We start from the raw sequence: 24686 nt of genomic DNA on the forward strand, positions 1-24686 counted from the left end.
CAAAAGAGAGAAGATAACAGATTATTGAGTGAAATTACTCTTAGCAGCAGAAGCCTTAAGTACTTCACCCTCCATGCCAGACCTGGGATATTGATGCGGTTTATGTCCTAAAGAAGCTGGTAACTGGTATGGCTACACCATCATTGTTGCAAGCAACGTAGCTGGCAGATGCCACAGAGGAACAGAAAAACAAGCAGCAGAGCAGACCTAGAAATAGGCAGGCATTGTTGTTTCAGTCGGCAGGATGGGACGATTTGTAGAAAATAAACAAGGGCTCACGGAATTCTGCATGATATTGGCATAGATAAAATCCCAGAATACCTGCATCTTGGGCACCACTTTGCAGCCTGTATGTAAGGATCCACCTGGAATGTTCATTATGAAATTGACAAACTTGTGTTTTTATATTTTTGTTGCATTTATGTACTGAAAGAAAAGATAAAAACTGCAAAAGGGAAACCAAAACAACAACAAAAACATCACTCCTAAGGCACATCAAATTTCAAATAGCTCATTTCTTAAACTCGGCCCTAAACTTTCTGTATGGGATAACATTGTTCAATTATTCTATTACAATTCTAAAGAACCAGGGTGGTGCTCTCTATCTTTCCAAAGAGTAAATTGTTTTTGCAATACTTTCTGTCTCCTTCTCTGCTATTAAATTGTTTATTCCCTAGAATATTTTAGGCCATTAGAATTTCATTTGAAAATTACTTTTTGTATTTTTACACTGATAATTTTTCCCAAAAACTTTCTGTGTACCCCTTGTTTTTTTTTAATGTTCCCCTAGGAGGGCATATCCCTCAGTCTCTAAACTCTGCTGTATTATATTTAAGTTTGTTGTATATCCACCAGATTAAACTCCCACCTCCAAGTTTCAGAACTAAATTTAGTTGAAAAAAATATCATGAGCCAACAAAGGGCCCCAGGTTTTATTGAAAACTCCAGTCTTAATTATCCACCACTAAAACAAAAATAAAAATGGTACTTATTAATGAATTAATGAATATAAATTATTATATAAAGAATATAATGTGGTTGTTAAAACTTTTAAATGCCAGTATTTAAAAAGTACCTAGATCAATACAAATTTTGAAGTTTTGCTGATTTAAATTACTCCACCCTGGCAGATTTTGAATTTTCAATCATAAATACTCAACCAAGAAATCTTTTGAATAAAATATATCTCCTGTATATAAGAATATAGATTTGGGGGGTGGGGAGTTGTTTAATGTTTTCAATTTGGCAAGCAATTGTTTTTTAAATGTCCATCTAAGATTTTTTTACATTCCATCATAAAGACAACATACTTTTTTTTTAAAAAAAGAAAAACATTAAAATTTAGCCAAGGAATTTAAAAAAAAGCTGAAACATCCTATTTAGGAACTAAAAACTCCATAATAAATCACAAGTACAAAAAGAGAAAAAATTTAAAAATGAGACAGAAAATTTTAAAAAACTGAAAAGAAAAGAAATAATGATAATCCTAGTGAATGAGATGTGTTGTATAAACACACACACACACACACACACACACACACACAAACCCCTCATCACAAATCAAGTGGTCCTTCAAACTCTGAAAGAAATAAAAAATAAAAATATTAATTATAAAAACAACTTAGCTATGAATAAGCAATGAACATCTGTATAGCTACTACATCAATAAGCAACCCTTTGGAGCATACTCCAGCAATGAACACACACACAAAAAAGGAAAAAGAATAACTTGTTTAATTCCTTGAACTTGCTGAATGATTTCATTTATGGAAACTAATCTGGAAAAGTAATGATCATCTTTGCAATTCAATTTGAAGACTTCATTTGCTGAGATTAAACGCAGGATAAGATTCCATGCTATACTGTAAATCCTAAGAGACTCATAACAATAAGAGTGGCTTTCTCTGCTGAGCACAAATGGAAACCTCCAGTTCCAATTTCCAGTTTGACTGCAAATCAAGTCTAAACTCTCCATGTAATTACCCTACACCGACCTTACTCAGTGTTGTCAGGAATGTTTAGAAATGGTAAATTATTTCTACGAAATAGACCTTATAAACAGGTCGCTTCATCTTGAAGATCTTATCTTAATTTCAGCAGATGGCTTCTGCCTGCATGCAGATCCACTTCTGCTTTTGCCCTGCTTTTCTTAAGAGCAGATGGAAAAGCACAAGTGCTTCTATTTTTAATACTGTTTTAAAAATCAAGCTGAAATGTAAAATGGTGACATTATTATAATTTGACCCTCTTACTTTTTTTTGTCAGGGAATACGTCCAGTGCACTGTGGGAGTGATTTCTGAGTAGATATAAGTATTGTGCCGTACAATAAGTGAACTTTTCATCAGCATGTAAATAGAGGAAGTACTTACTTGTATATAAAACTTATTTTTATCTTGGTAGATTTAGTATCAGCCTGGGGAGAACAGCTAGTTCTATTTTGCCCCCGTTCGCCGCTGCCTTGTCACAAAGCAGCATTATCCATAGCGATACCACTGTCTTTAACAAATAATTCAACTATTCTGTTCCTAAAAACTTAGGGTTTATATCAAATATGTTGGCCAACTAGGGCCAGAAATCATAAAATAATTTTCTCTTCCTTAAGGATGCATCAAATAAGAAGCTGCCTATTTTACATTTATATTCTCTTGGCTACGTGCCTTTCATTTGACGATGAGGATCTCAGGTCATCTCTTTTCCTACAATCCAACCAGCTTGAATTCAAGCCTGGGTGGCATGGTTTTACCTCATTGCAAAAGGCCTCTATCCCAACAACATGGGAATGATTACTACCCATCCATAGTGGGGATGCAGTTGCAAAGTTGCATTTAGATGTGGGGAGACCCTGTTTTTGTAAATTGAACAAGTGAGCAGAGCTGTGGCTGGGGCCACAAATGAAATATTGTCAGCTTTTTTTTTGGTCTATTTAAATTTTTTTGTCTTATTAAAGATAGACCAGACCCCAAAAGTGATACCATACATTACTGATAGGCTGCAATAATACAATGTTGCAAGATGCTTTGTGCTTTTCTCCCCCACCTCTCTCTTCAATCCCACCAAGTCAGGGAGGGCTATCCTGACTCTCTTCTTAATACTACCTCTGTTCCTGATATTCAAGGTATGTTTTTGTCACTTTTGCTTACATAACAGCTTATGAATATTTGTTTCCAGGCACCTCCTATAAATATAGATGTCTATTAATGTGTCATGGTAAACATAGATGCTAGCGTTGCATTTGAAATCTGATTGCATGCAATCCTACTTCTGTTGCCTAATTCTCTTCTGATTCTACAAACATCTTGGACTTTGTGAATCAGGGCAGAACCAGAAAGCAGAATCTTCCTTCCCATGAAATAATAGGCTTCACGGAGGGCAGAGTACATTAGAACACACAATGGATTAATGTCAATGTGGAGGATTAAAGCATCTGACTCTCTCCTTAAGGACACTTGTGGAAAAGGAGCAGTTAACTTTCCCCATGGTATGTTTGCTACACCCACCATTATTCCACCAGGAAAATAGGGGCAATGTTCACCCATAATCAGAGGCTGTAAAGAACCACCAAGGGCCATATATGGTCTAGTACAGGGGTGTCAAACTCACAACGTCATGTGACATGTCGCGACGTATCACGACTTTTTTCCATTGCCGGCAATAAGGTAGTTTCAGCATGACGCATCCAGCCTGCGTGACGGCAGTTTGACACCTCTGGTCTAGCACAAGGATGTCCAACCTTAGCAGCTTTAAGACTTGTGAACTTCTACTCCCAGAATTTCCCAGCCACCCATGCTGGCTGGGGAATTCTGGAAGTTGAATTCCACAAGTTTTAAAGTTGCCAAGCTTGGACACCCCTGCTGTAGCACAGGGCTTTTCAACCTTTTCACCCATTGTACCACTTTTAGGATAAGGCAATATCCAAGTACCGCCAGTCGCCCAGCAAGGTGTCAAAAAGTTGACCAAAAAAAATAATGATAAAGTACAGGTAGTCCTCAACTTAAAACAATTCACTTAGTGACCGTTTGAAGTTACAACAGCACTGAAAAAAGTGAATTATGACCATTTTTCACACGTGACTGTTGTGGCATCCCCAGGGGCATGTGATTTACATTCAGATGCTTGGCAACTGATTCATACTTCAGTGTCCCAGGGTCATGTGATCAATGGCCAGGGGGCGTGGCCAGCTCATCACTCAGGTTGCGGGGTGCCTGTGTGTGGGAGAATCCATGGGTCTCTGGTGGAGGGGAGTGGGACTGGGATGAGTGCCTTTCCTCTCTCCCGTTGTCCCTTCTTTCCTTCTCTCCCTCTTTGTCCCTTCCTTCCTTCCCTCCCTCCCATTGTCCTGTGCTATGCCGCCCAGATCCCAGCTCACTTGCGGAAAATAGGCTGCTTGCTAAGTGAGCCGGGCAGGAGCCTGGGATCAGCTGAGCCACGCTCAGAAGTCGCGCTCAGAAACACTGATCCCGGGCTCCTGCCCAGCTTACTTAGCAAGCAGCCTATTTTCTGCAAGCAAGAGAGCTGGGCAGGAGCCCGGGATCAGCATTTCTGAGCGCGGCTCAGCTGATTCCGGGCTCCTGCCTGGCTCACTTGCTTGTGGAAAATAGGCTGCTTGCTAAGTGAAGCCCCAGGATCAGCGGGCTACCTGGCGCTGATCCTGGGGCTTCACTTAGCAAGCAGTATGTTTTCTGCAAGCGAACCGGGCAGGAGCCGTTCGCTTGCTAGCCCTTCTGCCCCATACACACCACTTGCTCACTTACCCTTCCTCGCTGGCTGCTCCGCTCGCTGTTCCTCTGAAAACAGACCTGTCTGCCCCTTTTATACCTTTTCTTCTCTGCCCTCCTCTTCTCTTCCGGGTGCACCGGAAGCTCCAATTAGCATGTCGCCACAGATCCTGGGGATTCTGGCAAGCTCTGCAGCTCCAGCTGATCTCCAGGTCTGTGCGGCTCTGTTTTGACTCATTCCCTCCCCCACTATAATTAGCTAGTCTGGGCTCGCGTACCACCAGCCAGGGGCTCGCGTACCACTGGTGGTACATGTACCACCAGTTGAAAAGCCCTGCTGTAGCAGAAATGCTAAAATTCACATTTGAAAATTCAAAACCTAAAGGGCGGTCAGATCTTCTCCATGCTGTAGAAGATACTGCATTTTCTTCCTGCCGCTTATATTGGGTAGCAAGCTCACATCTCTATGCCCAAAGCAAGGAAAATTTAGTAAGGGAAATTAACTCACAAAGTAACTAGCAAAGCCTCTTCCCCTTGCCCACTCAGCTAACATTGACAGGAAGAGTTCATGATTTAGGAAAGCTGTAGAAAAACAAGCACCTTAAACAGAATTTTATTAGAAAACTTTCACTGAACATTGAAAATGCAGTAAAATTAGATTTTATATTTGCAGCAAAACTACTACTCTCCCTTTTCATCCAATGGGAAAGGACTGTACAGAAGTCTAGAAAGTTCGGTTCTTAATCTCACATCTCTCTGAAAACAATCTATCCAGTCTCTCTCCTCTTCAGTTCACTGAGTGAGAAACAAGAGGCAGTCCTCTTCAGAGCGGGCATGAACACTTACGCAATCACCACCACCACATAGCTCTCCATCTCTGTTTCACCCCTGCATGGTGCTTCCTGTAAAGCTCCACTTTTGGAAAGAAGCATCCCCAGTAAAGTAGAACTGGACAAGGAAGAACTGATTTATGGGTAGCTGTTTATTGCTCATTCAGTGACCAAAGTTACAGCAGTTCTGAAAAATGGAGATTTACAACCAGTCCTCAAACTTGCAGCTTTTGCAGTGTCCGCATGGTCACACCGCATTTATGATGATTGAGCACCTGCAATCACGAGATTGCCACTTGCGATTTTCATAGAGGCTTTGAGCAAAGTTAATGGGATAGCTGGCAGGAAGTTGCAAGTTGCATTCACGTGACCTCACGCATGACTGCTGGGATTTGCTTCAAGATATAGCTTGAACTGATGTTTTAAGTCACATGATGTCCCATTTTATAGAAGGATGGGAGGCAAATGAGTCAAATTATGTTTCATTTTATGATTGCATTGCTTAGCAACAATGTTGCTGGTCCCAATTATAGTGTGAAAGTGAGGACTGCTTGAACTATTGTGGGCAACTGTTGTCACTGCTATAGGAGAAAAACCCAGAAATGTTAATAATTATGTTTTTATAGATCAGCCATACATTTTTAATGTTTCTTCACAGTGCAAGAGAAAGAAACCTTACCTTATTCTTTCCCTAGTCATCACATGGAAATTAATGAGTTGCTAGGCTACCGGAAATTTGTTCCAGGCTTGTTAGCAGAATAATATTTTAGTGAGCCAATCTCATTTATGTTTTAGACTTTTTCCTGCAACTAATGAAATAAAAGACCCTCAAACTGAAATTCTGTCAACACGCAGTTGGGTTATGATCCCTGGTGTATTCTTTGTATTTGTCATAGAATTGTTAGGACTTCACCATCTAAGTGAAAAAACGTTGTTTGGAAAAGGCAAGCCCTTACAATTCAATTCCTGAAGCCGAATCTAAGCTGCCATCCTATAGTTGGAAGTGTGTCCTAAAAACTCAATAGGTTTTACAGTACATCTAAGTAGGAATGCATAGCCGTGTATAAAAAGTATGGGATAACTGCATTCTAGGAAGGCCGATTATTTATTTAAAAAAACGACTTTGCATGACTTTGTCTTGGTTTTGTGTACCCTGGAATTTATAGGGTTAACACCATTGGGAAGTTAGAAGAATTGATTTGATTCCTCAGAGCCTACTGGAAAAAGGAATATTTCAGAAATGCTTATTTTTGCCAGCGATGCTACCTTTGTGGACTACTGCTGTCAACTTGTACATTTGTAAATAAACAGATTGCTAACAAAGCTGTCATTTCTAACTTTTCCATCAGTGTATCACACCTAAGATTCTGAAACTTGTTCTTTTTTTATCTCTTATTACCAGATAAAGATCGTTTTTGTTGAGATTTTTTTTATTAACCTTAATATACTGCATTAGCAACTATTTGTCGTGCAGCTTCTATTTTGGGAGGCTATTTTCTTTGCTGTCAGTTGACTTTTTTATTGTTTAAGTAGAAAAGTGGGAGACATTTTATCTTATCTTCATATTATGATTGTTTATTACTTACAAATACTATAGAAAACTGGGAGATAATTGGAGGCTACCTCTTCTTTCTACAACAGCATTAAAAACATTTATTACTTCTGGAAATAGACGCAGCCATCAGCATCTATAACATACATTAATGGCTAGTGGATTTTAATGCTCAACCATCATATTTGCAGTTTAAGATCTTTAAAAGCTCCTAAACCGATTATTGGCAATGATGCTCCTCCTTTAATACCTTCTCAACTTGCTTCTGTTTAAAATAACCTTAGTAGCAAAAAGAGGACGCAAGATTTTAAAACTGCTTTGCATCTTTAGCAAAAGCTTCTTCTGCAGGCATTAAAGCTCACTTTTTTGTTTGAGATGTACTGAAGCATGTGATCATATGACAAGACAGAGCCAAAATAGTTATGATAAACTTTTAAAGTCTAAGAGTTTAATTTCTTTTTACTGAAAACAGTAACCATTTGCATACTATCTAACAGTAGGTGTGATTCAGTCACACTTCAGAATATTTAGAGAACGTTTTACTTAAATTTATTCAAATCAACCTAGTTTCTCATTCTGCAGCTTAACCCAGGGGTTTTGACAAGTCACTATGGGACTATCTTTCCGAACTACAGTGGAAAAATGAATGACTTTTAAATCACTTTTGAAGTAGCAGCAGTCACCTTTTAAAATAAAAGTAAAATGAAATATGAAATGATTTGCACATGTTTCTCTTAAAAGCTAAATTCAGTGAAAAACCATTCACGCAACATGCTTTACCTGATGACCAAAGTGGTTCATTTTCCTTGAATGGTCAGCTAGCCAAGCAGGCTAGGCTCATGCAACATACAAAGGGAGTGAAAACCTAACTGTTAACCAAATGTGCCATATTGTGCAAAATGCAGTTAGTGATTACCTACACACCTACAGCCACTAATTCAGAAAATTGGGCTTCGTGAGTGAAATTAAGAAAAATGTTTTCAAATAGGCATATATTTTTCAACATTTAATCACGGCCATTTCATTGATCATGTTTAGGTGAGAAGGAAATTTAATATATAGGGGTTTTTTTCCTCATAACAAAACACTGTTCATAGAACATTAACTACGCACGAACTGGACATTAGGCCCATCATCAAGTGGTAGCTGATTCTGTTCAGGATTGTGGCTCATTCTCATGAAAAATACTTGCTTTATACCATACCAAAGCAAAATTTATTTTCATAACTTCCTCTGTTCCCAAAAGAGGGCACTGTCAAAACAAGGATGGAGCCAAGGCAACCCCTGATTTAGATGTACATTTAGTAAAAACCGTTCAATTAATACAAGTCATCCAGCCGTATTTATAAATAAGTACTTATAAAAAATAACTACTTTTTTCTGTAATTTTTCACTGTAGTTTTTTTCTTCAAAGGTACCGTATTTTCCGGCGTATAAGACGACTGGGCGTATAAGACGACCCCCCAACTTTTGAGATGATTTTCAAGTTTTTTTGTCTTATACGCTGGAAAATCAGCGAGCCCGGGAAGGCACGCCCTCCCCTCTCACTGTGGAGGAAGCAGGGCAGGCTGCCGTCTGGCGGGAGCCGGCAGGGCAGTCCTGCGCACGCACGCGCTCCCCGGCTGTTAAGGAGCACTCCTTAGCAGCCGGGGAGTGCGCACGTGCTGCCTCAAGAGGGAAGAGCGTCGGGCGGGAGCCGGCAGGGCAGTCCTGCACACGCGCGCACTCCCCGGCTGTTAAGGAGCACTCCTTAGCAGCCGGGGAGTGCGCGCGTGCTGCCTCAAGAGGGAAGAGCGTCGGGCGGGAGCCGGCAGGGCAGTCCTGCACACGCGCGCACTCCCCGGCTGCGCGCGTGTGCAGGACTGCCCTGCCGGCTCCCGCCCGACGCTCTTCCCTCTTGAGGCAGCATCACTCCCCGGCTCCTAAGGTGTCCTCGGAGATGCTGCCTCAAGAGGGAAGAGCGTCGGGCGGAAGCCGGCAGGGCAGTCCTGCACACGCGCACACTCCCCGGCTGCTAAGGAGTGCTCCTTAACAGCCGGGAAGCGCGCGCGCGCGGACTGCCCTGCCGGCTCCCGCCAGACGCCAGCCTGCCCTGCTTCCTCCACAGTGAGAGGGGAGGGCGTGCCTTCCCGGGCTCGCTGATTTTCCGGCGTATAAGACGACTGGGCGTATAAGACGACCCCCCAACTTTTGAGATGATTTTCATGGGTTAAAAAGTCGTCTTATACGCCGGAAAATACGGTAGAAAGACTAGGCTTGAAAAATCAATACCATCTCTGATACTCTATATATTGTACATAGCATACAATAGTTTTTGTTAAAAAAGTCCCCTCCGTTTGTTAATAGCTGAAGAAAATACTGCAGAGACATATAATACCATCTATGCCATATTTTCAAATCTAAGGCAAAGTTACATCGATCAACTTCAGAGAAAAATGAAACGCCATCTTGATGGAAATAAGTGGCATCATTTATTTAAAGCCACTTGTACTATGACAAATCTCTTGGAAATGATATATTTTTCTTTGTTATCTCCCTAGAAAACAGTTCAAATAATTGAGAGAAAATTGACAGAAGTAGGCACTGAAAAGATTATTGTTTACATTTACATCAAGTGAATTCAAAAAGCTAGTGTTCAGGCCCAGATATCCTGCAGGTACCGTTTTTCTTCTCTTAACGTAGCCAGTATTTTCAATGCATCCAATTTATCAACTCCTTTCTCAGTGGTGAAGATTTCCACAAGAGTATCATTCACATCTTTAGCCATATTTTTTGCATCTCTTAAAAAGAAAAAAACGAAGAGAGAAAACAGTTGTAATTGATTTAAATAGATTTTAACACAGAGAGCTGTGTGGTGGCCTAGAGGTAGAGCTCACAATCAGGAGGCTGAGTTCAAACTAGAGAGCAGCTATTTCTCTCTCTGGGCACAAAGAGAAAATATCTGCCGTGAACTCCGCGTCGGTGTCAGGAAGGGCATCCGGCCACAGTAAAAGCTCAGCTCCATTCAGTCACCCTGACTCTACTCCAATGCAAGGGATTATTGGAGCGTTAAAAGAATAAAAAAATAGTAACACAGAGACCAGTCCATACAGTATTGCTATCAAATAGCAAAGACCACAGACTGTGAGGTTTAAAAGAAATCAATTACCGTAAATATTCTGTTAAATATTGCATTAAGTCCAGCACAGCACAGTCCCTTTCAAACAGGCCAATGGTGGTATTAAATGGCAAGGTATGATTCTCTAGTTCTCACCTTGCAAAATTTCTAATATCGGAATCAATATACTTCTTTTAATAACCAGACTTTAAAAACTAAAATTAACCACCTTACATGTTTGGTTTAATTTTGGGGTGTCATTTCAGAGTTACAGCCTGCCTTATTTCTAGGTTTTTAAAATGTTCAGGAAAAACCTGCTATTTATAAAAAATGTCCGTATATTCATCTATGTGAAACATTTAACTATATACATATACATATATATATACACACACACACACACACAAACACACACATATATACATATATATATACACACATATATATATATATACACACACACACACAAACACACACACACACATATATATATATATACATATACATATATACATACATACATACATATAATTTATTAATTTAATTTCTATACCGCCCTTCTCCCGAAGGACTCAGGGCGGTGTACAGGGCAATAAAATGCAATAAAAATACAATATACAAAAGTTCTTTTAATATATATATAAACACACACCACACATATATCACGGGTGTCAAACTCGCCACGCAATCTGATGTGTCGTGATGTATTGCAACTTTTTTTGCATTGCCGGAGCTTGGGTGGGCACAGCATACACATGATGCAACCGGCCCCATGGGCCAGCAGTTTTGACACCCCTGATATATGTATATTCTTATTCGCTTCCTGCTTACAAGGTGACCCGCCAGGAGTAGCAGAGTGCAGGCAGGAATGTACACAGAGTTTTTGGACTTCACTGTTGAAACCACAGATGTTTTTAGTGACTCCAGTGGTGCAACGACTTTCAACAGTTCATTTATGACCAAGTCTCTCATCTTGTCTATTTGAAAAACAAAGCACCCACCCTAAAGCAGAAACAATCCCCTTGGTAGAAATAGTCCCCCTGAAATCTTTCAAATTAGGTTGCCCAACAGACTTTCCACAAAATTGGAAATCCAAAAATGATTTTCATATTCCTATGCAAACTACTAATTGTGGTGCTGTTAAATTTAATGTCATTTAAATCTTCCCCCCCCCGCCCTGCCCCCCAAATCTGGATGAGACTAGACGTTATATGCTTAGTATAAATTTTAAAAATACTAATTTAAAATTTAAAATATACAATTAATGTTTCTTTTTATTTTAGCGTGGGGGCCAGAAACAGCTTCTGAAAATTTAAAAATGAGTTCTTTTGAATTTTTAATATTTCTGCATAAACATGAATTAAATTATGATTGGTTTTCCACCCAAGTCCTACAATTAGATAAAGAGAACCCAACTAATTGATTCAAAAGCATTATACTTTCTTCACTTATTAATTTTAAAAAAATGATACAAAGCTACATATTTGTAAGTGAACTTCTAGGATTATCAACTCATTTAAAGGGGACATTAGAGTCAGGTGTTTCAATCAATGGGATGTTAAGTGTGAGTGTGGTAGGTCCTGCCTTATTTAAAAAACAGATTTCTGGTTATTCATCATTAAAGTGTAATCTTTACATCACAGGTGTGTGGTAGTGTGCCACAGCTTGAACAAACAAGATTTTTGTGGATTCCTGAAAAACAGTTGTTGATGCTTATCAGGCTGGAAAAGGTTACACAATTATTTCCAAAACGTTTGGAATCTTCCGATCCACTGTGGGGCAGATCAGGAATAAATGGAGGTAACTTAACACACAGTTACCTTCCCCAGGAGTGGTCAATCAACCAGGATCACAACCAAGAGCAAGGTATGAAATACTCTTTGAGGTTTCAAATAAATCCAGGGAAATATCTAAGGAACTGAAGGTCTATTTTGCGTTGGCAAATGCCAGTATTCATGAGCCTACCATCAAGAGAACACTGAACAATGGGGTGTGTGTGGCAAGATTGCAAGGAGAAAGATACTACTCTCCAAAAATGAATATTGCTGTCTGTCTACAGTTTGTGAAAGATCATGTGGATAAGCCAGAAGACTAATGGAAGAATGTTCTGTGGATAGATGAAACCAAAATAAAACTTTTTGGCTTTGATGAAAAGCATTACATTTGGTGAAAGACAAAGACTGCAATCAAGCAGAAGAGTCAAGCTATTCTCCAAAGTGCCCAAAGGCAGGACAAGAAGCAACGGATGGAAACTAGTCAAGGAGAGAAGCAACCTAGAACTAAGGAGAAACTTCCTGACAGTTAGAACAATTAACCAGTGGAACAACCTGCCTACAGAAGTTGTGAATGCTCCAACACTGGAAGTTTTTAAGAAGAGACTGGACAGCCATTTGCCTGAAATGGTATAAGGTTTCGTGCCTGAGCAGGGGGTTGGACTAGATGACCTCCAAGGTACCTTCCAACTATTATTATTATTATTATTGTTATTATTTTAGGTAAAGGTAAAGGTTCCCCCACACATGCGTGCTAGTCTTTTCCAACTCTAGGGGCCGGTGCTCATCTCCGTTTCAAAGCTGAAGAGCCAGCGCTTGTCCGAGGACATCTCCGTGGTCATGTGGCTGGCATGACTAGATGCCAAAGGTGCACGGAACGCTGTTACCTTCCCACTGTAGTGGTCCCTATTTTTCTACTTGCATTTTTACGTGCTTTTGAACTGCTAGGTTGGCAGAAGATTTACTACTACCTTATCCCATCCCACGGTGGTGGCATTATCATAGTTTGAGCCCATTTTCTCGACATGCGCACTTAGTAGGACAAAACAGAGTAAAACCATAACATGGCTGAACATGTGACATTCACTATGGTTACATGATAAGATAGTAACACAGGTGCAGAGAGCAGGGGAAAATGTACAGACAGAAATGAACAAAGCTGGCAAAAATAGAAAAAACACAGTGACACCTCTGGACCAAGAGAAGTTGCCACCATTGATGGAACTATGGATTCTGAAGTTTACCAGAAAATTCTACAGGAAAATGCCAGGGTGCATGTCTGTTTGTGTCTGTGAACTGAAACTCAAGAGAAAGTGAATCGTGTAGCAACACAACGATCCAAAATATTAAAACTCTACAACCAAAAAAATTGTACAACTTTGTGGCAAGAAAGATAGCAAATTAAATAAAGAAATCTTTCAAGCAGAAGAAAGTTAACGTTTGAATGGGCAAGTCCAAGTCTTCATTTTAATCCAACGCTCCTGAGTTAAAGGTGTTTTATAAGAAGAAATTGGCCAAAATCCATGCAAGCTGATATGCAGGACTAATCAACAGTTCTCAAGAACATTTAGTTGCAGATACAGCTGCCCAAGTTACATTACATCAGTTACTAAAAAGTCACATATTTTACCATACACAAACATATAACTTTGGATCATTTTCTTCAATAAATAAATGAACAACTATAATGCTGCTTACTCAGTACCTATATATCAGTATGAGGCAAGAGACAAGATTTCTCTAACTGGTGTTTTTAGCCTGTTTAGGGTTGTTTAATCTTGCCTTTTTTCTCTGCATCCTAGCCCCCTTACTTGCCTTAACTTGTAACCCGATTTCATTTTTCTTCAGTCTTTCAAGCAACTTTTATTGTTATCCTGTCATCTTCCCACTGAGAGCAGTAATGAAAACTGCCTCCAGGATTTCCTTGTCTTTAAAAAAAAGTCATAACCACAAAAACACCTGGATTTCTCATTGATTTGGGGGTTTTATATTATTTAGCTCTCACTTTTTGTATTGCCAGTGATGAAAGCCTGAAGGTTGGTGTTTATACATGCTAAGCTCACAGCCGCAAACTGTTTAACACATTCTTGCATCTCCAACGCTTATAAAAATTTAGCATTACTCACCCACACACATAAAAATATCCTTTCTCCTGTAGCAAAATCCTACTAATCTCTTTACAATAAAGCCGGAGGTTATCTTGAACGTACTTAGGAGGGGCGGTTTTGGCTACAGCCGGAACATCTCTTGAGAAGCAAAGTATCAGGTAAGTTAACACGCCATTTTCAAGAAAGCCGCTGAGCTCATCTCTGAAGGAGAAAACCAAAGAAGAGGTTGGAATGAAGAAATTATGGTTCCAGTGGACAACTTCTCAACGTTAAAATGCTCCTAAGAAGGAGCAGAAGAAAAACTTACCGGAACAAGTAATCTCTGGCCTTATAGCGGCAGCCAAAAAACAACCACGTCTCTCCAAACATATAATCTGCATGCTTTTCTCTGAGCTTCTGCCTAAAAAAAAAATCCAATCAAAAACAATGCAGTTATAAAACGGATTATGCATAGCTTCTATCTGAAAAGCTAAACTGTTATTAGTTCCTGAAGGAGAAACAGATTATTAAACCTAAAATTTACAATATGTGTAGCAAAATATTTATTTTTACATACAAAGAGTAACCCGTATCTTCCATTAATATAAATTGTACAGAAGAATTATACCTGCACAGCATTGTAAAGGATTCTGGATCTGAGACTCCCATTGTAATGAAATTACTGTTTTGCACTTAACAAGGCCCTCAGTTATGGTAGCAAGGTACTTTACACCTAGAAACTGAGAGCAAATTGAAACTCTTGATCAATCAATTTCATTTACCAATAACTCTGTGCTAATCTGGAATTAGGGATCATCGTGTGCAAAAGTTTAAGCACTCATCAAACTGCACATTTCAATGAATCCCTAAATGAAGAAAAGCTAACACAAGCTAAAACCTTTCTGCAACTTTAAATAAACATATACTATTTAGTGTAGCAATTTACAGATTCAGAATAACAAAAAGTGAAGATGACAGTTTCGGCAGTTAGGTCATCCTTTCAGATTAGTACTATGCAGCATCTCCTTTGGCAGAAGCTTGTTGTTGTTTTTTCCTTTATAGTTAAGTACCTACCTGTATATTTCTTTTGGATTTTCCCCCCCTATTCTTCCTTTAAGAACTCTTCTAGGTTAGAAATATTCTTAAAGCTCCTTCATGTATTGTATATCTGACATTTCTCCACAAATATTCAGTAAAATTCAAGTCTGGGAACTGCAAATACCATCCACAAACCTTTACCTATCTAGACAACACTTTATGGTTGAAACCTGAGGAACAGGTGTACATTCAACTATACTTACAATAGTAGAAATACACTAAGTCAATTAAACACAATGCTGCAGTGTTTCACATAAATAGGAGGGGCTTTTAGACATATTTCTTGTAGATTAACATAGATCCTATTTCTCCTACTTGATATTCACTCAGTCCATTATCGGATCAGAATGGCCTTATAACCCTGAAATGCTTTCTGTTGTAACTAAATCAACATTTTACTCGTCTCATAGCTGCATATAACATGCATTGGCTATTTTAATAATATGGAACAAATTGGTCCCAGCAGCTTGTTAAGCACTGACTTGCATTATTAACAGTAATGACAACCAATCTGTTGCCTCTCCATTTTCCAGGGCAGTGCCTGGCTATCTCAATTAATGCTATTCTACGAATTTATGACTCAGTTTTTAAAAGAAGTCATTTGGCATGGCAACCATTCAATTTCATGCTCCACATACGGCTACTTTTCTAGAAAACTCTCCTTATTACTCTTCCCTATATTACAAAATGAAGCGTAAAGTTTGATGTGGTAAACTCATGCTAATTAAATGAATAAATTGCAATGTTTTTGGAATGAAAAAAGGGTCAAATATTGAACTTAGGATGTTCTGCACATCTACAGTTCAGCTTTGACAGTTATTGTCTTCAAGCATAACTGATGTGATGTTTAAAAAGCTGCAGCTCACATCAACCAATAAAAGAACCTTTGACATACTGAAAAGAAATGGTAAGTTGAAACCAAACTAATCCAAGCAACTTTCCAAGCATCTATGATCATAACATACTATCACAGCGAACAAAACTAATTCAAAGCTTTTATTCCCTAATTTGCATAAAATGCTCCTGAAATAACAACGTATGCAAACAAGTAACTTGAATATTTCATTTAGCGTAGTTGTAATCTATTAAACCAAGATGAACTGGAAATAAGATATTGGGATTCTATTTTGCTTAACTAGCATCATCTGGCTTAACTCAAAAGTTAAACAAGGTCAGATCAAGTTCATATTTGAAAGGCAACCTCTGGGAAAATTGAAGTGAAGAGGGGGGAAAAACAGACATTATCACAGATATGATTAATTGGGAATACTAGAGTTTAATCTAGGTTGGTCTTTTCACCATTCATTACACATAAGAAGCATGCAGTGAGACTGCCTATACTTTTATACACTTTTAAAACATAATAATTTTATTAATCTTTAAAAACACTACCATGTTAATTATTAATGTTACTTCTTATAAATTACAGTAAATAGCACTATAGCAATATATTACTTTAGTGTAAAGACTATATAGAAACCTAGGTTGCTACAGCGCCATGGTGGCACAGTGGTTAGAATGCAGTACTGACTCCTGGCTGCCAGCAGTTCGGCATTTTGATTCATGATTGACTCAGTCTTCCAACCTTCTGAGGTCGGTCAAATGAGGACCCAGATTGTTGGAGGCAATATGGTGACTCTGTAAACCACTTAGCGAGGGCTGTAAAGCACTGTGAAGCGGTATATATGTCTAAGTGCTATTGCTATTGCTAATAAAAACAGCTATGTAGCAAGAGGGGGAAAAAAGCAAACACCCCTCCGCCTAAAACCTATACTAAACTACTAACAGTGGGATGGGGGAGAATTTTTCAAAACAGGAAAAAGATGACAAATAATCACTTGAAGGCAACAGAATAACAACAACAACAACAACAATAATAATTAAACAAATGTAAATCTCTAGCAAAAAACAAGATCTCCCAAGCCAGCAATTCCCCATAGCTTATGCTCTGTAATAATACAATTGTTTTGTTTGTTTATTGTTTATTAAATTTTTATACCGCCCTTCTCCCGAAGGACTCAGGGCGGTGAACAGGGCATTTGAATAAAAATACAAAAATACAAAAGTTAAAAAAGGATTAAATTATTGCCCAAGTTAAAACAATCAAATATACAAACATTAAAACCCTAACTCCCCATCAGGCCAGGCCAGCTTGTTCGAATAAATGGGTCTTTAGCCCGCGCCGGAAGGAGCGAAGATCCGGTGCCATCCGGAGCTCAACCGGCAGTTGATTCCACAAAGCCGGGGCGCCCACAGAGAAGGCCCTCCCCCTGGGGACCACCAGCCGGCATTCTCTGACCGGAGGCACCCTGAGGAGGCCCTCTCTGTGGGAACGCACAGGGCGGAGGGGAGTCGACGCCGGCAGCAGGTGGTCCCCGAGGTATTCCGGACCCATGCCATGTAAGGACTTAAAAACCATCACCAAGACCTTGAACCTCACCCGGAAGACAACTGGTAACCAATGCAGCTCGCGGAGCAAAGGTGTAACATGGGAGTACCGGGAAACTCCCAAGACAACTCTCGCGGCCGCATTCTGTACCAGTTGGAGCCTCCGAGTGGTCTTCAAGGGAAGCCCCATGTAGAGAGCATTGCAATAGTCAAGACGAGAGGTCACGAGCGCATGAGTGACCGTACACAGGGCGTCCCGGTCCAGATAGGGCCGCAACTGACGCACCAGGCGAACCTGAGCGAAAGCCCCCCTAGTCACGGCTACTATATGGTCTTCTAAGGTAAGCCGTGAATCTAGGACTCCCAAGTTGCGGGCCCTATCCACCGGGGGTAAAAACTCACCCCCCATAGAAAGCGATGGAACATTTTGAGTGTCCCGGGATGTCGGAATGTACAGCCACTCAGTCTTGTCAGGGTTGAGCTGAAGTCTGTTCCTCCCCATCCAGACCCGAACCGCCTCCAGGCAACGGGACATCACAGCGAGGGCATCACTGGGGTGGTTTGGGGTCGAAATGAAAAGTTGGGTATCATCGGCATATTGATGATACCCAACTCGAAAACCACAAATGATCTCACCCAGCGGTTTCATGTAGATGTTGAACAGGAGAGGCGAGAGGACCGACCCCTGAGGAACTCCACAAACGAGAGACCTAGGGGTCGACCTCTGCCCCCCTGCCAACACCGACTGCGAACGTCCCAGGAGATAGGAGGAGAACCACCGAAGAACCGTGCCTCCCACTCCCAATCCCCTGAGACGCCGCAGCAGGATACCATGGTCGATGGTATCGAAAGCCGCCGAGAGGTCTAATAGGACTAGGACAGAGGAATATCCCCTATCCCGGGCCCTCCAGAGATCATTCACCAGAGCGACCAATGCCGTCTCCGTGCTGTACCCGGGCCTGAAACCCGATTGGTATGGGTCCAAATAATCCGCTTCATTCAGGACCAGAGGGAGCTGATGCGCCACCACACTCTCAACAACCTTCGCAAGAAAGCGAAGGTTGGAGACTGGACGAAAGTTGTTCAACACAGCTGGGTCCAAGGCAGGCTTCTTGAGGAGAGGTCTCACCACCGCCTCCTTCAACCATTGGACTGGTTGAAGATCTCATTCATAGAAGACATGCCTCGCGAAACAAAGGACTCTGTCTCCATGGCATACAATCATATCTGATTGTTCGTGATCAGGTAAAGATTTTCAGAGTGTTTCCACTCATCAACAGAAGCTAGAAAGTAGGTTGTTGGTGACAAACTGACATATTTAAAAGACTTGCCTATGCTGAAGAAAGCTGATAAATGGTGCAATTCCAGTTCCTGGACCAACCATAATAAAAGGAACAGATGGGTTGTCTGGTAGGTGGAAAACATTTGATAGGCGAGACGTTATGTTGATCTAAAATGCAATTAAAATGAAACTGAAGAAAACGTACAAACCAATATCCTCTCCCACAGTGATTAGGCATGATTCCTGATTTTATTTTATTTTTATAAAAAAAAAGATACACAGGAATGATTAAAGTACGAAATAATTAATGATTTCTACTGAAAGGAGGTGAAATAAGATGACAGAAACTCAATTTCTAACATCAGAAATTGGTTTACCAAGTGCAACATTTGTCTTTGACATTTTCTACCACAGCATGGTATGACAGTTTTGAAAGGAACAATTATGATAGATTGTTAAGAAGGTCACAGACAAAAGAACAGTAAAAGTTACAGGCCTCGCTTCTTTTAAAACATAGTTTCTGTTAATGTAACAAATGAAAGGCTTGTGTCATTATAAGCGTTTTTCATACAGCTGCAAAGATCCCTGCTGTTTTTTTTAGCAAATACTTGATGTCATGAAATAATTTCTGTTTTAAATAACTGCCATTTCCCTTTTGGCCATAGAGCACTTCATATGGTTGCAAGTTGATTCTTGTCACTAGAAGTGGTTTGTTTCCTACAAACGAATTCTGAAATTCTTAGATTATTTATATACTCTTCAACAGAATTATTATTATTATTATTATTATTATTATTATGCTCTTTTTTACTTAATTTTTATTAAAGAAATATTTGTAAAGACAAAAAAAAGAAAGTCAAGGAAAAGAAAACGTGGTTAGTAAAAAGAGAAAAAAAGGAAAAAGGAGGTGAAGCATTGGCTATCAATCTTCTTTGAAGCAGTCATAAATACATTATATTTTATCTTGTCTCTAAGATTACATCCTGGCTCTCTTCTTTCCATATTTTACTTTTTCTAGACATCAAACCTATGAATCACAAGTTCATTTTTTTCCATTTTCAGTAAAAAGAATTTCCAGTCACTGACAAATGTAAGCATTTTCTTTTCTCTAACTAAATAAGTCAATTTTGCCATTTCTGGAAATTCTGTTATCTTTACCAACTATTTCTCCATTTTGGGTATTTCATTTGGGTATGTCCGTCCATCTTTGTTCATATTAGTCTCACTGTGGACGTTATGTACAAAAATAATCTTCCATAAATCTTTTCTAGTTATTTATCCATTAATCCCAATAAGAAAAGATCTGGTTTCAGTTGAATATTAATCTTTAACACTCTTTTATTTAAACCCCAAATTTTCTAGCTTTTTTACAAGTCCACCAAGCATGATAAAATGTTTTCCACATTTCCAAGACAGAGCTGAAGAACTGTTATACATTCTAGAAAGTTTTCGTGGTGTCACATACCAACAGTACATCATTTTATACAAATTATTTTTAAAATTATAATAAACATATGTAATTTGTAAATTATAATATATCTCTCATCAACAATCCCAAATCAGTGTACATTAATCATAAAATGATTATCAAAGATAGTTCTTACAGTTAACTGCAACAATATTTTATGATTTAGCTACCTTTTTCATCCATCCTCATCTTCCCATCTCCCAAATCCATCCAAACTTCCTACATAATAATCCAACATTCTGGCCCTCAAGAGTGGAAGTTTCCATTTTCAGAACCAGGTCTGCTAGTAGAGTGATCTCTTTACCTAGGACTCTAAAATTATATTCTATAACTGCTACTACCAATCCACAAACCACTATACTAAGAATGGAAGCAATTATTTTCTCAGATTGTGCCTTGCGAAACATAAGCTTTTCGTCAACTGTTAATACCTGTGGAGAGAAGAATTCTTTGCTCTTCTGATTCACCTGAAGGACTGGGGCAACCAGATCAGCTAGCCAACCCGTACAGACCCCTCTTCGCAGTTCACCTAGGTGGGATGGAAACTCCAGAATATTAAAGATGAAATGCATCTTTCCAGGATGAAACAAAGTCGAACTGCAATGAAATAGTCAAAGGAAAAACCAAATGTTCTGTTGAATAATAATAAAGTATTCTGTCAAAGGCAAGGGTTATTCTGGACAGTTAGGCTGCTGTGCGCTTTACGAGACTCTTTTTATTCTCAGAATGATCATAAGATATTACTATTGTCCAAAATTCCAGATAGGAATCTGAGGCTGAAAGCATGTGGTCAGTTACGACAGTTAATAGGAAAGAAAATTCCCAAGAGCTCTCTGATTATATTGTTCAGTTTCTCTGCATGGTATATCCGAATTCCAATGATTAGCCTTGCAGAAAGACAGCTGAGGAATCACAAACACACACCAAGAAGGTGGTGCTACAGGCTAACAGCTTTGTAGTTCAAAGGCCTGAGACTTGGCTCCAACTTGAATCAGTTTGAAACAGTGGTTTGCTTGGACAAATGAGCCACAACAAACCACAGGAACTTCCAAAACAGAGATAATGCTTAACCAAGACACCTATTCATTCTGCTGTTACTAGTGCTGAGAAACAAACCACAAGAAATCTAACTAAGTATATCTAGAAATGACCTCCAGTCTTCAATTGTTAAGCTAGTACACTTCCAAGATTTCAATTTAACTTCTCAGTTATCTCCTCCAACCATAAAAAGATTGGATCCATTTAAACAAATGGAAAAACACTTCCAGTTCACCATTAAAATGTAATTACATTACCTTGCAACTGAATAGGGTCTGGCTTGCAACTTTGGAAGATGTTCTGAAAAGGAACAAACCTGTGAGTATAAGGGTTTAGCCTTGAATCCTCTCTCATCTATTTACAGAAACAAAACAACCACCAAATCTTCTAACAATTAGGTATTTGTATAAAACGCAAAGCATTCTGAAGCATTCTGTATATTGGATTCTGACTGCAACTTTTATAAACCTTCCGATAGAGAAGTCCAATAATACTACCACTATATCTAACATCACCTCTAAGCTTGATTTATACTCATACAGTTGGGCAGGCTTTCAACTGCTGGATTGGGGAGATGGTTAATTGGGTTTAAGACAGAGGTGGTGTCAACACTATGAAAGAAGCTGTGATATATTCCCTCCTGAAGAGGTACGGCTTGATTCAGCCATTGAGACAACTACTGGCTGATCTCCAATGTTTTGTGGTGGGCAGAGGGATCTGTAGAAGAGTTGTCAAGGGGAAAACAAGTGTTATGCTGTAAACCTCTTTTCTATATGTGCCATAACCCTGAGTAGGTATGTATGAAAGGAGAGAATTTGTATTACAAAAATACAATACTGTTTCTTTGATAAAAACATCATGCCCTGCAGAGGTCTCTGGGCAATAGGTGTCAGGTTACAGAGGGATAGTTCTAAAGCAAATGGATTATCTGGATCATTTACAGTCAGCACATAAATGGTTTTGTTACAATGGTGGATGATTTTTCTCAAGGCCTGTATGGAGAGAGTGCAATTTTCCTGATCTCTTTAGATCTTTTGGCAACATTCTCTATCGTTAACAAGGCAATTCCAGAGTCATTTTTGAGTTGTCAGCTTACATACAGCCAACTAATGTCTGGACTATCTATAATTGTTGGGATTTGGTAGAACTGTTCTTTGATGGTTCCAGACTAAGTAAATGGCAATTCCAGTTAAGAGAATGTGTGAGGAAATAATAGTCGTGCCTATAATTATTCCATTATGGTGCTTGGTCCTCCTTTCCGTATTATTTAATATCTACATAAAACCACTCATTTGTCCCATTCAGTTTCTCAAGAAGCGTATGCTGTGTGAACTGGGTGAAGCCTATTGATGCACTTTTTTATGACTGCCAACAGACTGTGAACATAAGAACTTCTCTTAAACATCTTGCCTTTCAAAAGGCAGTGAAGACCTTATTTTCCTGCAGGCATTTGAGCATTGAAGTAAAAAGGCTATTAATTAATTAGACTATTAATTTTGTTTCTCTCTGTTTTGACTGTAATCCCCTATGAGTGCAGGTGCTCTGTAAAAACCTTTAAATAAATAAATAAGCAAACATTACAAAATGAGTACAGGGTGAGGCTGAAGATAGGAATTGGCCTAATTCACTCACTAAATTTATGGCAGAAACAAGACTGAAACACGGACTTTCCAATTCATAGCTCCGTAACTTAGTTCTTGTTCCAGATGTACAACTTAATATGGAATATATAACTCAGACAGCAAGACAAGTCATAGTGTAAAATTTATTAGGGTCATTCAGCTAAGCTTGTTTGGAAAGTGGGCAGCACATCAACTTTTAAATACATAAATCTTTAGTATCTTGTTTTCTCTAGTTGAAACATTCCATAAAACGACTCACCAATCAAGAGACTAAGTGGAGGCTTGCAAGTTGGGAAAACCCGGAGCAAATCTAATAAACTAACACTAGGATCCCTTATAAAAGAGTTATAATCCGAGGATCCTTGCTTGCTACACAATTCTTGAAGTCTTCTTTTTTCACTAATGCCAGTGGTATATTCTACCAAAGAGCGCAGAAATGCCTAAAAAATAAATACACAAATAATTCATACTTGACCATGAGTTAACAAAACTAACCTACACTATTTAAAATATAGCCTTCCTACTCAATCTCATGAAGTTAGTCATAATAAATGGATCCCCAAACCAAAAGGAAACAGGTATGAATTGGGTTTGAAGCAACCCATATGTTTAACACTTACATTAAAACTATAGAAGTGCATAAAAATAAATGAAAAATAAACATAATTTAATATACATTGTGCTTTTATAAATATACAAAATGTAAGCAAGTTGAGAAACACTGCCAGTAAATAGAAGTCTCCATAGATTGTTAGGTGATGACATCTAGTGGATTGTACTGAAAAAAATATCCCAAAATGTTCATCTGCAGACATACATTGGGTATTCAGACTCAGCTTATTTAGTTGAAAAAGTAATATTATCTGCACACACAAAAGTAGCATTATTCAAACATGTAGTTAATTGATTATTACTATGAGCTCCACAATAGTAATTTCATTCAGTGCAAAAAAGAGACAAATCTTTTTTTTACAGTGTTCATAGAAACATTTCCTGATTCTGAAGTGATATAAAATTATTTCATTAAGTATATTCAACTGTTTATACATTTATTGTATTGCCCATCAAAGATAAGAAAAAGAGAAAGAGAAAGAACGATGATGCATTTTTCTCAACATCAGGCAGTAATCAACTTGGATAGACGGTTAAGTAAGCAACACATTAGCTTTTGAAGACATTTAATTTGAAAACCAGACAGCACAGCTGCAACACAAGAGACAAACTAAAATGGCATTTGGTCTAGACTCAAAGTGAATCTTGCTCTGTACCAAGAATTATAGTTACTGACTACACGACTATATGAAAAAAATAAATAGAAAAAATACCTTTTTGGGAACTGCTCTGATTTCCAGACAACTTGTAAAAATAAATTTAACAGTATTCTTATCTGGTATATATTGTGGCAATGTTGCACCTATGTTAAAAGAATAATATAAGTTAAAACAGAGACCATATAGAAAAACCTTCATCTTCTATATAATTAATTGGAAATCTACAAAGCAACCCAACTCCTTTGGATCAGGTAGTATAAAGCAAGACCTGGGATATAATTTACCCATATATTCTGAGGACTGCAGTGAGCATGCTCGTAACTGACAAGCCCAAAACTCTTAGAGGATAATCCTGAGGGGTAAATAGAAACCCTGCCTGAAAGAGACTTCCGGTTTGCCACGCAGCCGCTCTGGACGGCTGGGAGACTTGCTCTTTCTCCCCCATCCAGTTTTGCATCGCTGGGG

At 38.9% G+C, this 24686-nt stretch overlaps 1 protein-coding gene across 5 annotated transcripts in view; it reads right to left on the minus strand.

Moving 5' to 3' along the window:
• Nucleotides 1–9598: 9598 nt before the first annotated feature.
• Nucleotides 9599–24686, minus strand: part of MTRR (5-methyltetrahydrofolate-homocysteine methyltransferase reductase) — a 32037-nt gene continuing 16949 nt past the window's right edge. For 4 of the 5 annotated variants that reach the window (XM_081324011.1, XM_081324009.1, XM_081324012.1 and 1 more), the window contains 8 exons: nucleotides 24276–24364; nucleotides 23210–23390; nucleotides 21586–21628; nucleotides 20722–20887; nucleotides 18868–18990; nucleotides 14383–14471; nucleotides 14094–14276; nucleotides 9599–9878 (listed from right to left, as the gene is read on the minus strand). In XM_081324011.1, the coding sequence (XP_081180137.1) occupies nucleotides 9734–9878; nucleotides 14094–14276; nucleotides 14383–14471; nucleotides 18868–18990; nucleotides 20722–20887; nucleotides 21586–21628; nucleotides 23210–23390; nucleotides 24276–24364 (1019 nt within the window). In that variant the 3' untranslated portion in view covers nucleotides 9599–9733. The remainder of the gene's footprint in view (nucleotides 9879–14093; nucleotides 14277–14382; nucleotides 14472–18867; nucleotides 18991–20721; nucleotides 20888–21585; nucleotides 21629–23209; nucleotides 23391–24275; nucleotides 24365–24686) is intronic. The other variant, XM_081324013.1, reaches the window with a different exon arrangement.

The sequence above is a fragment of the Vipera berus genome (assembly GCF_964194415.1).
Source record: "Vipera berus genome assembly, chromosome: 3".
Classification (NCBI taxonomy): domain Eukaryota; kingdom Metazoa; phylum Chordata; class Lepidosauria; order Squamata; family Viperidae; genus Vipera; species Vipera berus.